This window comes from Phalacrocorax aristotelis, chromosome 7 (genome assembly GCF_949628215.1).
Source record: "Phalacrocorax aristotelis chromosome 7, bGulAri2.1, whole genome shotgun sequence".
NCBI lineage: Eukaryota > Metazoa > Chordata > Aves > Suliformes > Phalacrocoracidae > Phalacrocorax > Phalacrocorax aristotelis.
Genome location: NC_134282.1, coordinates 46,967,246 through 46,980,747, shown reverse-complemented (window position 1 = coordinate 46,980,747; position 13,502 = coordinate 46,967,246). Strand labels below are relative to the sequence as shown.

General features: G+C 46.0%; 1 protein-coding gene across 3 annotated transcripts in view; it reads right to left on the bottom strand.

Moving 5' to 3' along the window:
- NTRK3 (neurotrophic receptor tyrosine kinase 3) overlaps positions 1-13,502 on the bottom strand; it is a 218,698-nt gene that overhangs the window by 142,325 nt on the left and 62,871 nt on the right. For all 3 annotated transcript variants that reach the window (XM_075100595.1, XM_075100594.1, XM_075100596.1), the window contains exons 6-11: positions 12,677-12,819; positions 11,953-12,094; positions 9,449-9,745; positions 5,919-5,942; positions 4,966-5,036; positions 3,115-3,217 (exon numbers count right to left, since the gene is read on the bottom strand). In XM_075100595.1, the coding sequence (XP_074956696.1) occupies positions 3,115-3,217; positions 4,966-5,036; positions 5,919-5,942; positions 9,449-9,745; positions 11,953-12,094; positions 12,677-12,819 (780 nt within the window). The remainder of the gene's footprint in view (positions 1-3,114; positions 3,218-4,965; positions 5,037-5,918; positions 5,943-9,448; positions 9,746-11,952; positions 12,095-12,676; positions 12,820-13,502) is intronic.

Genomic DNA, 13,502 nt, shown 5'->3' with positions numbered 1-13,502 from the left:
CTCCACGGGTGTAATACCAGCCAGAAGAGGACAAATGTGGACGCACCATCCTCTCACAGTCCTCCCCCAGCCACGTGCCTCAAGATGCAGCTATCTTTACTGCAAAGGCAACTGGGATCTTGGACACTTCACAGGCAATTAGTCTACTTTTAAATTAGTGGACAACCCAGCAGGCTGGCCCAGGGGGACTTTCCAGCCCTGAGTGGCATCCAATCTTGTCAGTCCAAGTCCACCTCTCTTTCTAGGAGATAAACCATCTGCCTAACACTAGGAGACACAGAAGGAAAAAGATGTGCTCAGAGAGACTCACGAGGTGCTTTGGGTAACGTGTCCCACATGAGCACACAATGTTCTGCATCCGTGACAAAAACAACAGGAAAAACCTGCTCCTGCAGGCCTGCCAAGCCGGGATTTCAACAACAAGTGGCAACATATCAGCTGGCAGCAAGCAGCTCCTGATTCAGGGAATGATGCACTTTCCCAAAAAGAGTCAGGGTTTGGATTTTTTTTCTTAGTAAATGATAACGTGCTCATTGCCATAGAGGATGGCTCCTGTCCAACAATTATCTGATAATGAGGGACCCAGAGGAAAGTGCCTGCTGAAAGAGATTTGGAGGTGGTTGCCAGCTGCACTATCCCATACAGGGTGTCAGAATAAGGTAGGACTTTTTTGTGAGCCCCTGGAAAAGCAGCTCAGGGCCACTCAGTAATTTGATGATTTGGACAAGGGCATCAACTCATGAGCACAAAACCTCCAGGAAGGAGGAAAGAAACAGCAGTCCGTTAGTGGAGTGAGAGAGGAGACACCGGGGAAAGAGACATCAAGCACAAACACAAGCTTCAAGATATCATTGCCAGAGTGGGACCAACTGCAACAGCTCAGCTGAGATTCTAAAGCAACCAAAGGTGAGAGTAAGGCTCTGGGCTCATGGGTGGAGAATTTAGAAAGTGCATTTTGGAAAGTGTGTAGGGGACTGGGACATTTCTTGAGGGGGTGAGAAATAAATCAGCTGCAGCTGCCATGGCAGGCCATAGCCAGGGCACCACCAAGCATCCCAGGCACTGCAGGTGAATGGAAGAGTTGCCTTTGTGTTGTGGATGAAAGTGGTGAGGTTTGGTAGCAAGTCTGATGCAAAGAAGGGAGTTATAGGCTAAAGGTGCAAAGCCGGGTGGCATGGCAGTTGACAATGGCGTTACGGGTAAGGAAAAAGTGTAGGCAGAAGAGACACTGGGGAAAAGCAGGAGGCTCAGAGCAGGTGAGGCCATGTGCTAGGGAGACTGTCCACAGGGCAGGAGGACCTGCAGCCTCCAACAGGGAGCAAAGCTTAGGCAGTATGTGTAGGCTGACTACAGTGGTGCCTGTGACACCTGTGACTCATTAAAGAGCTATCTCCCTGGCTGTAAAGATATATCTTTATTTCTGTCAACTCCATCTCTCCAACCAATCTCATCAATAAAACTTTTAGAAACTCTTTGGGGCTGTGGTTTCTTATCAGAGTTGGAAGTAAGAGAGCACAATAAGGATAAAAAGTAGGCTTTTCTGGCTAAACATTTTTGCCTTCCAAAAACTGCACGAACAAGGGCCCATCACAGCATCCCTCTGGTTTCTGGGAATGCAGAATATCCACTAACACACTTATCCAAACACCTCTGAACAAGTACACACCAGTCTGTGCACCAAGACTGGTTACTCACATAAGGTTCACTCCTCTTTGATTCTTCAATTAGGGTCAGAAGTTACGTTTCCTTTTTATATTTGTATCTCTAAAGCCCATCAGTGGCAAATACCCAAGCACTTCCAAAGTGTTCTGCCATATCCGTCCAGAAGACACGTAACATCATCCCAATTTTACAGATGGGGAAATTAAAGCAGAGACAGAGGTTAAGACAGCTAATTGCCTACGGACACTGAGTCAGTAGAAGAGCTGGGAATTGATCCCAGGAACCATGTCTTCCATTCCACTACTCCACCCACCAGTCAGTACACCCTACCAGATGGTTCTTATCATTGGACATATGGACTAAATATTGCTAAGTTGGTGTACAAAATTTGCTATTTAATTAAATGTCCTGTCTTCCATATCCATAGGATGCAAAGGGGAAACTCCAGCCAGAATCCCATCTGGACCCACTCAGGAAATGTCTCCATAAAGCAAAGAAAGCCTTAGGCAAGCACAAGAAATGTTCCCAAACCTATTGACCTGCCCTGCAATGCAGACCCCAGCCAGGCCAGGAAATAGGCTGCAGCTCAGGAGCCTTGGAAGAAGCTCATGTTTGTCAAAGTCTGGCTTCAAATGGTGTATGCATGAGCCACCAATTAGGCTGGGAACTACTTTGTCATGTAAAGGCTCTTCCTCCAGCCTTCACTGAGCACCACCAACACTTCCCAACTTGAGACACCAGCAAAGCCTCAAAAAGCAGATGTCACAGAGCCATCTGCTTTCTTCTGGCATTAGCTCTGTCACGTCACAGCACCGGTGTTGGTAGGACAGAGAGACCAATTCTGCCTGGCAAACATCAGACACCTTCTTGCTTTCCAATTACTACCAAGGACACTTGAAATAGTCAGAAATTGCTTTCCTGGCACGGACCTTAAAAACTTAGAGCAGTGTCTTGGTCCCCATTCACAGACAGGCACAGAATAGGTGCACCTGCCTTTCCAACAGAACCGAAACCAATTTCACATCCTTCTGTTCCCCCTTCACACCCTGCGCTCTGGACCCAGTGCGATACATGTGGAAACCCATGCATCATCAGGTCTGCAAAAAAGATTTCATCCAAGAACATGGTCTTCTGAGTACAACTCCCTCAACCATGGCTGGAGGGAGCAGGCTCAGAGCTCTTCTGGGCAACCTGTAGATGCAGTTATGTACTAATAAGGAAAACACATGCATACTTCTGCCCCACAGAAGCACATACAGGTGAGAACCACCAACCTGTATATCTGCATTACTCTTCTAACAAACAGAAGAGGTCTGGATGACATTCTCTTTAGAAGGCTTTGCACCAATACTGACAATGTAGGAATAAAACCACAACACCTTTCCATGTGTGCTATAAGAGCCGGGCAATCCTGGAAGGTGCCTCCTGCTAGAGGAAAGCAACTGCACCTACCTTTCATCCCGAACTTGGACCGCCGGCCATACTTGTTGATCATAATAAAGAGGACGACCAAGAGGACACAAGCAAAAGCTGCCAGCCCAACTGCTATGGAAACCTGAAAGGAAAAAGCCTTAGAGTCAAGACAGAGGAATTTAGGAATCTAGATTGGAAATACTGCACCTCCTTGACCAGTTAGTCTTTCTGTAGGCTCATACCATCTGCTACAGCCTCATGGATATGAGCTGTGGAAGAAAACACAAGTGAAAGCAAAGTGCTCTGTCACAGCCTGGGAGCATCAGAGGCTGTTTGCAGGACAGGGAGGTTTGGGATCTCCCTATCGGCGATGCTATTCTGGCATCAGTTCTCCCCAGCCTCTCACTCCATACGCCTGCAGGGAAGGAGGACCTCTGCTCCAGCGTCTGGGCTCTCCCTTCACTGCACCACATCATGTAACATCACCACTGTGCCATGACGTCACAACACCAAAGCTATACTAACCTGAGCTGGGAACGCACAAGAGCAGCAGAAAATTATTTAGAAAGAGCAACTCTGTCTCTATCCAAATATCCCTCAGGACAAAAATAAGGGAAAATAACACATCACAAAAAGAAAATAGAAGAAATTAAGTAGAACTGGGCTTTTTTCCCCAAAAACATTTGGTTTTACTAAAGCCTTTAATGGTTCCCTATTTACTGTAATTTCAGCAGTAGATATTTATACTACAACAGTGTCCAAAGTCCTTCACTGGAACAGTAGTTCCACTGTGTCACTGTACAAGCAGAAGAAAGAAAACCTCCTTGCCCTAAAGGGTTTACAATCCCTGGCTTATTTTAATATTTATGAATATTTATTCCTTCAAGCCTTTGCTTGAGATACTTTTATTGCATTGATGTAAACAACAATTTCTTAGGCATTTGTCCAATTGTTCTCCTGTACTGGGTCTTGTGATGCATTTAGACTTCGCCTCCTTTTACAAAACTGTATTCTGCTATAATAGAAAATACATCACTTAACCAAGAAAAAGTAATTTCATTTTGCAACCCTTTTCCCTGCTCTTGAAATATTAGCTACAATATTTTTTAATTTTTTTTTATTTTACCATGCTCTATTTTCATCCCCCAGCTTGTTTTCTGTGCTTTATATTTAATAATCAGTGCACATTATTACTCCAGTCTCACTGTTCAAAGCTTTCACTTCCGTTATAGGAGATTTTCAGTTGGATGAGAACTGAGACCAAGGTGGATCAAGTTTCGTTCATTCTGTTAACACCTTGTGGGTTTGAAGATCTTAAAACTTTCATGGAATTAGAGCACTTTTTCCCCAATACTTATACACAAATATTTTTTTCTTTTTCTACTCGGATTCTGCAGAAGAAAGACAATGTTGAGATCTGATAAGCCATAGGCTTTCTTTCCTTTTTCATTTTTGGCATGCCCTGCAGAGCAGGAGAGAGGGCAAACTGGCATTGACAGAACTGAACCAGGCTAAATCTAAGTCCCTCACAGGGCTAAACTTAACAGCTCAGTGACAGTCTGAAACACACACTTGCCTGTTTGTTTGTTCTCTGGGTGCTACTTTTTTAGAATAAGAATTTCTGACCCTGCCAGCAGCAACTTCACAGGATGCCTTATTTTCAAAGGGCTCCCTGGTTCCATTCTGCAGACCCAAGAGGATCAGATGGTTCATGTCAGTATTTTACTTGCCTGACACAAGATACAAAATCCTTCTGATTGTTGTCTTGAGTCATAAAGGAAGAGATTTTCCTTGCAAACAACTCAAAACAGCACAGGAGTGTAAACACTGGGTCATCAATAACAAGAAATGCATGCAAAACAGTTCTGTAGAGAAGAGGACAGGACTCACCCCAAAAGTGTCCTCCTCTGGTTTGTGGGTCACAGTGATCGGTGGGGTGGGACTCACTTCATAATCACCAACTGAAACCAAAACACCAAAGACCGAAGATTCAACGTGGCTCCCATAGGACTCCCCAGGCACCAGCACATCCCCAATGGCAGTGCCTGACCTAATGAGATCCAGTTCGCCCCCAACAGAGGCTGCAACCTTCTATTTCAGAAGGCGCCAAAATCAACCATCAGTGTTTTCCTGTGCACATCAGCAGAGAAAACACAGGCCAGGACAACGCTGATGTCACTCCAGCCTTACAAATGAGAAGCATTTGGATACCTGGTGTCCTAGAGTAGGTAGTCTTCACCCCTGAGCCATCTCCTAGAGTTTTCAGAAATCTACTGGGCTAAGTAGGGTTAAAACATGAGACCGACTCCAGCAGAACTTGATCCAAAGAAACAGTTGCTTGGATGTTTTTTGGAGGGGAGGGTGGAGGGAAGAAAGAATCTGTTGAGGAGACACTACAGAAGCTGTCGTGCTTCTCATCGCAGTCCACACTAGAGAGCATGTTGTAAATGGGCCATGACACAGCACTGCTTTGGGGATTGGCCTTCCTACACCTAGTTAAGACCCCTTCCACTACACCACAACCAACCAGTTAGAGTTTCAGTGATATTTACCTCCTGCCCTGCCATTTAAGATGTCAAAACCCTGTCATTTCCACTATAGGACCTTCTTCAGGACGTCACTAGAGGGAAATGAGCATCTCCTGGGCTCTACAGATTGCCCAGCTGACCAAAAGCTCCCCAGCCATCTTGCCCATGCACGGGGACGCCAGGGCTTTGTGCAACTTCCGCCAACTTGCTTTCGGCTTCCTGATTTTTACTCCAGGAGCATGTAAGTCACAGACAGTCAGTGGGAACCAGAAAAACAAAGCCCCTACAGTATGTGAAAGGCAAGGAGACACTTACTTGAGACAAAGTTGTCCGTACTCTCTGTGGAAAGGACAAAGAGAGAAGCAACACAGTTAGCAGCATAAAAAAGGGAGAGTAGTCTCATTCCCAACCCACCTCAGACACACTCCACCACCCCAAATAGCCCAGGAAACAAAAACTTTTCTTATTTTGTCCTGTATGGGCAACCATAACTGGAAATTGCTGCACATGTGCCAGCAGGACATGCTGGAGGGTCAGGACAGAGAGCACAGGAATAACAGTGTGGGGCTAAAACAGGAGGGGAGGGATGCTACTGCCAAAACAGAGAAAAATTAGCAGCACCCTATATGGAGACTTTTGAATGGTTGTTAAACTACCCTGCTTTCAGCAGGAGAGCAAAGCAGATACACAGGCTCAGCAGGATGGAGGTGAATGGGAAAGAAGCAGATTTTGCCCATGAAGAAAGTCCTATGGGGCAAAGACCAGCTGCCAGGAAGGACAGTCCGTGCTGGGGCAGGGGATTAGAGACCTCCTCTGGGCTCCCTCAATAGCCTACTGAGCCACTCATGAAAGCGAATAGCATCTGAACTGGATGCGGAAGCTGTAGCTGTCCTAGAGCTGCCTCTTGCCCAAGATAGCTGCACCAGTCCCTCCTGTCAGTGACTTGACTGCTCCAGTCTATTCAGTTAAAGCTCCTTCAGCTCCGAAGGTGACCAAGGCCCCAGACGACAAGGTCTAAAGCTCTCAGTGACACTCAGTTTACATAGCATGAGAACAACGTCAGCTTTCAATTCACTCGCCCATGTAAGAAATTGAGCCTGATATTAACTGGAGTTTACACAGCTTTGCTGGCAGAGGGCTCCTGGAAGGATGCTGAAACATTCACACTGAAGTACGGGTGAGGTTTGGAAGGAAAGTGTAAAGTAACCCCTGGATGGCTTTCCAAACCAGGGGAACAAAACCTGAAAAAATATTTTTGTTTCAAGTCAAGCAGATGAGTAACTTTCCTTGGCTTTTTCTAACAAGAGGAGAAGAAGGAGAAGGAAAAAAAAAAAAAAAAAAAAAAAAAGAAGAGGAGGAAATATTCATTTGGAGACCTTTTTTTCCCCTATTAAAGCAGACATAGTCTAGTCATAAAACTCTTGCTGCTTCTACATTTTCCCTTTTCCATTTTCTCTGCTGTACTAAGCAAATTCAACAGAAACCCACAAAAAGTTTTTCCCACTAAACCCCTATTTTCAAAGCATAAAACATAGCCAAGACATTTCAGCCAACATGAGTTCAGTGAGAACTTTCCAAAGAACTGAACAGTCATGAAGCATGGGAGGTAGATACATTAACTTTTGTGGATTGAATAAGGAGACGGTAACCTATGGTAGAGATGCCAGTGACAACATGCAAAGAGATTTTTATCAGTACATGACACAAGTCTGTCCTGGGAGCCACTGCCCCAGCTCCTAGAGCCACAGCATCGCAGAGAAACAGGGTATGGCATGGGGCATATCTCTCAGCTCCCATCCAGCTTCTGACAGCACCTTTCTCCTCTCAACCTGGGAAGCACGATCTGGCACAGTACCAATAAGAGATTGCAGACCAGGTTTTTCTAAAAAACATGGTCACAGGTCCTTTTATGCACTGACAGGAAGTTTTCCAGGCACTATGCTTTCGTTAATTAAGACTAATAATCTCATCCTGGGTAGAGACAGCAAAACCCTTGCACGTGTGGACATCTACAGGCAATAAGTTTCTTGAATGAACCACACTGTGGAACCTTCAATTTGTGGCATTTTCTGGAGGAATTTACCTTCATACGAGAAATTATAAAAGTCAGCTGCATTGAGTGGTAATGTCAGTTGTGGCAGTGGACAGAGCAACAAACTTCAGGGAAAGTAAATTACATTCTGCATTGGGCTGACAGGGTCTGCCAGGGTGAGGAATAGCTTCGGACTTCGGATCAGAAGAAATAAAAGAAATGGGTCCGTTCCTGCTGAGAGGTGTTTCAGGGTCTGTAAGTACCCCACACTAACAACACATACAAGGCGTGGGCGAAGATGCACTCACAAGGGCAATATTTTACATATATTTTGCACAAATGGATTCTCACAGAGCCTTTGACACAAGTGGCTCTTCAAACATCAACATGCCTTCCCACATCACTCAGATGGCTCAGATCCATTTCCAAAATCAGCTCTCTGGAACAGTAGATCTGTTCCCTTTTCTGGAGGTCCAGCACCTACTTAAGAGCTGCCCCCATTTCACAGATGGGGAAACTGAGTCACAAAGGTGGGACCTGACAGTGCTGAGACTTCAAACCTGTGCCTCTCCTCACCCACCTACATTTGACAAGCTGTTCTTCTACCCGGACAGAAGGAGACATAAATAGGTCAGATAGGCAAACAGGGCGTCATCCTTGAAGCCAGAATACAAATTTTCCACTCCCATCCATATCAGCTCATTTGTTCAATTGCCAGATCTTCAAGGCAGAGATCTGGGTTTGCACTTACGATATTTGACCTGCGGGAAAACTCTGTGTACATATATGGTGTGATATAAATAATAAATGAGAGTACTGTTGGTATTTTTCTATATTTAGCTAATGCCCTATTTTGTTGGATTTTCTTGGGCTGCAGAGGCCAATTTAGAGCTGCCACTTTCTCATGGCATCATTCCTGAAGGCAGCAGCATGTGTGGATCTTAACTCCATGATAGCCAGCATGGTGTTGCAATGACAGACTGGAGACCAAGACACTTCACCTTCCTATAGAGCAGACATGTCACCACAAAAGTCTCTACTGCACTCCCCAGAGCTGGATGTTTACATCCTCAAATGCCTGGTTTTTTCTTTTTTTTTTTTTTTTTTTTTTTTTTTTGGGGGGGGGGGGGGGGGGGGGGTGGGGCAGTTAAGCCCTGCGTAACTAGGGAGTACAACAGGGAATTCCAAACAATCAGATAAGGAATCCCAGCAAACTGATGCAAAGTGACTAACTGAGCTGTTGCATCTTTTGCAGACCTGTCATTCTGGAATTGCACATGTCTCATTTAGAAAGAAAACAATCCTGACACTGCTGCATCCAGCTATAATCATTTCACAAATGCAACTAGAAGAAAAAAAGAAAGGGCTGCATCACTTTAAAGACCTTTCCTTTCTTTAGCTTATAACTAACAATCACATAGAAGAATGTTTTCTCTCAAAAAATTGGGCAACCTCTTTGGAGCACCCCAGAGGATATCCAAAATAATTGATCAAACTTACATCTTATTCCCACTGAAATCCCTGACGATCTTAAAAAAAACAACCCAAAATGCTGCAGAATATATTACACAAGAAAAATATCTAAACCAGTTAGTCTCTGTCTCTGCATTAAAAAGTCATACGACACCAAAGCACACTTGAGTAGGAGAATCACACTGGTCAGAAGAGGCCTCCAGAAGTCACCTCTTCCAACCCACTATTCAAAGGCCAACTTGGGCTGTCAAAGCCTGTCTAGGTGCAAGGATTACTGGTGGCACCATAGTAAGACCTTTGGATTGCAAGCAACCCTAATGAGGTAAACTGAATATCCTACCTGGAAAGGGCTTTTCAAGGAAGTGTCCTTTGATGGTTTGGTTGGCTGAGCCCAGCTGGTTGGTGGCCACAATCGTGTAGTTGCCATTGTTGTAGTGAGTGGGTTTGTTGAAGAGCAGGCAACCCTCAGACACTTCCCCTTGTTGGTAAAACTCCATATGGATGATCTCTGTCTCACGGAGGACCTGGCCATTGTGCAGCCAGTGAAGGGTGGGAGCTGGGTTCCCATGCACTGCAAACGCAATGCAGTGCTCCAGGTGTAACACCGGCTCCTCCAGGGTTAGGATGCGAGGGGGATCTAACAGAGAGAAACATGGCAGGTTCACAGCACACCTTCTCCCACGTCACGTCTCTGTGCACCATGGAAATTAAGATTATTGAAAAATGCAATCTCCGAAATCCCTTGTTCCTTCTACTCTTCCTATGGACATCTGCAAAGAAGCAGTGCTAAGTCACAAGAACCACTCCACGCTCCCCAGAGGGTGGATCTGAACCACAGCCAGCTCTCTTGGGCTTGTGATGGGGTAAAATTAGCCACAGAGATGGTTCTTTCACCAGCCCAGAAACACTTAAGCTTGGAGTTTCCCCAGTCCACACACCTACTGCTGCTCTCCTTCCCTCAAGGGATCATGGGGATGCTTCCAGTCTCTTTTAAGGAGGACACTGCGACGTAGCACTGTTACATTACACATGTGTAAGGTGCCCCTTGGGGGCTCTCCAGTCGCACTGAGCAATTTTGGATTGCATAGCTGTGGAAGCAAACATCCCTCAGCGACTGCCTGTCCTTGGGGGTTTTGACTGCCTGAATATCCCAAAGGAGGTCTCACCCACCGAGCACCCTCCAGGGGTGTTTTAATTAAAGTGAGTACAGTTGGAGAGGGAAAAGAAAAGCAGACACTCCACCTGCAATTTATTGCATATGCATTGTCTTCCCCCCAGGACACCACAAGAATTCAAATATTGCTCTGCCATCACTTCTAAAACCCCATTTGCAATGCCTACATGTGAAGTCCCAAACCCCAAGGCTGGCAAGGTCTGAACTAGAATAACAGAGTTTTGTGCAAAGGTAAATGACAAAAAAAATTTAAGTCTTTCCTAAAACTCTCCTTTTCCTGGTACCATACAGCTGCAAAAACAATCCATGGGGCATCCACAAGAAATAGAAACAACGCACCAACTTTGATCCATCTTTTGGAAAAAAGGTTGTGAATTTTTCAAGCAGTGAAGGTGGTAGAAGAAAATAAGGTGCAGAGCTGGTTGGAGTTGAGCAAAATTCTCCCACCAGCACCCAGCTACCCTGAACCACATAGCCGCGTCCCAGCCACCTCCTTTCACTCGCAAGCCTAGATCCGCACGTGGCTTGTTCACATCTTCCTGGCAAGGAGGATTCAGAACAGACAGCCACCTACACATGCACAAACCCAGCTCTTTTCAGCATGAAGTTACAGACTGAGTGATGGGTCTGGGCAGCAAGAGCAGGGGTAGCAGAAACTGTCAGCAGCTTAGAGGATTACACAGGTGAAAATAGGCATTGGCATAGTGCTGTTTAAGGTGTGGAGGAAAAAAATGTTAAAACACAGTGCAAAAACCCCTTACTGCTGACCATCACCTCTGAGCTGATACAGACTTCAATTACCTCCATTCTCCAATCCATCAATAGCACTTATTGGGAGGAAGATGAAAGCAGTAAAGCATCTGCTCTCCTCTTTCCAGTCCCCTGTAACCCCCTGTCTTTACAGTGACTCCTGCACTGCACTGGACATGCAACATGCGTGGGTTCACCACCGGTAGCCAGAATCCCACACGGGTCTCTGCTCTACCTGGCAGGGTTGGGGGTGGGGGCAGATTTTTCAAACTACAGAGTAAGGGCAAATATTACAGACACAGCAACATATAGTAAATCTCAGCTGCTTGAAAGAACAAAGCTGTGTAAACTTCCTCTTAAGGTCAGGTTTGTGTTAAGTTATATTAGAAACACAGAGAAAGTTTAGCTACTTGCAGCTAAATGCGAACAGTTGAAATTTGACATGTTTACATGGTGTTTGCAGTTTAACTTTGTAGGAGCAGATCTAGGAGGAAGTGCTAGCAGCCTTGAAACCAGCAGCAAGATTTACACCAGCTTTATCAAGGGTGACATTTAACCTCTCACAAGGCAATAGGGTGAGCAACTCTGACTGTAAACAGTTTTAGCCCCTCTACCCCTTTTTTCTTACTCTGCTGGATCTTCCAAGAGATGGGTGGAGAGATATCCACCACCAGTGTGGCACTGCTCCTCCTCCCCTGCTCTACTGCTCATTTCTGCATTAATGAAAGTAGCAGGAAAGTGAAAATACAGACACTTAAGAGACAGCTGTGCAAGGATCCAACTCCTCCTCACCATGCTTAGCTCCTAATCTTCACCCACAAAACCAGTATGTCACAGAGAGCAAGTGGCCATGCATTCACATAGCTCCCAGGGCAGCCCTCCAGCCTCTATATGGTCAGGGTCTCTCCACTGCTACTTACAGTAGACTGTGAGCAGCACACTGGCATTGCTCATCCCCACCACGTTCTCGGCAATGCAGGTAAGCAGGAAACCGTTGTCCTCACTGGTGACATTCACCAAGGTCAAATTGATGGCATGAACATTGGTCCAGTTGAGGTTGGTCTAAAAATCCCAGAGAGAAAAACAGACAGAAATTAGTGTCTGTTGACTTCTCTCCTCCCCACTTCTGCCCCCAGAAGTATAGGATCTCAGTTTCCACATAAGATGTGAGAAGGTCTCCAAAATCCAAGGACAACTAAGGTCAGAGTGTGGGGGAGTGTTTCCTATAAGGGGAAGGGGAGAGCTGCAGCACTGTAGCACTGATAAACATAGGTTGCCTCTAGAAAAGCTTGCTTAGTTGTCTATTTCACCTACAGCTATTGCAGACACCTCTGTAAACACATAGTTTCAGTAGAGGAGACATGAATTAATTCAATTAGGGAGTACTGAGATATGAAGCTGTCTCATCTTTACTTTCCAGCCATACAGAGGAAAGGTTTTGTTGCCTTCAGGTAGTTCCCAGGTTCGCTTCTCACATGGATATGGTATAGCCTCAATTTTCCTTTGGATACAGCCCTTTCACATTTCTCATAGCAGTCTCCACCTGACCCACCGCCTTGCACGTACAGACCTGGGGAACCTGTGGCAGCTGCCTTGCCCTTGCCACATCGAGCACAGGCAGCACTGAGGTCCCACGGGCCCTACCTGGTGCGTGTTGATGGAGTGGAGATCAGCCACCGTCCAGTCGACGTCGGGCAGTGGCGAGCCTGAGCCATTGCAGGTGATGACAGCATTCTCCCCTTCCCGCACCGTCAGGTTCACGTGGCTCACGCTGATCTCAGGGAGGTCTAGGAGAGCCAGACACCAAGACACTCAGATGTGGAGCAGCATTTGCTACAGCCAGCTGAAGGGTGCACACATGTGGATCCAGATCCTGCCAAGCTGTTTCCCAAAATCAGCTTCCAGCAAGAAGCAGGAGGCAACGGCATAGCCTTGCTCTATTGAGGGAAGGATGCGGCATGGAGACAAGGGAAAGTATGGACACTGCAGCTGAACAGACTCTCCCATCGCATTCAAATCCCAAATTGTGTCCAGTTCTGGCTGCCCTTCCCTTCACACAACCCACCCGTTCCCCTTCCCTTCTACTCCCACAGAAGCTGCTCTTGAGGGCAGTCACCCAGGATGGAAATGCTGTGTGTGCTGGGAGAGGATCCAAAGCGTTCCCATCTCTATGGACAAGGGACAGAGTGACTAGTACTCCAGGTGAGGAGAGTCTCCCTCTAATATATAACAATCAAGAGAAGATGACCAAGGATGTGTCCTCATATTAACTGCAGCTCTCCCAACAAAAGGTGCCCTTGTTTTCCTTGGTGGTGGCAGAGAGATTCACTGATTTATGGTGGCTCTGATTTACACTGCTTCCTTTCTTGCTGCCACAGGCAGCAAATATCCTTGCAACATGAAACAAAACAGTGCTGGTTGCAAGAAGGGCAAAGAGCCTTCTTGCATGGAGAACGCTTTCTAGGCTCAT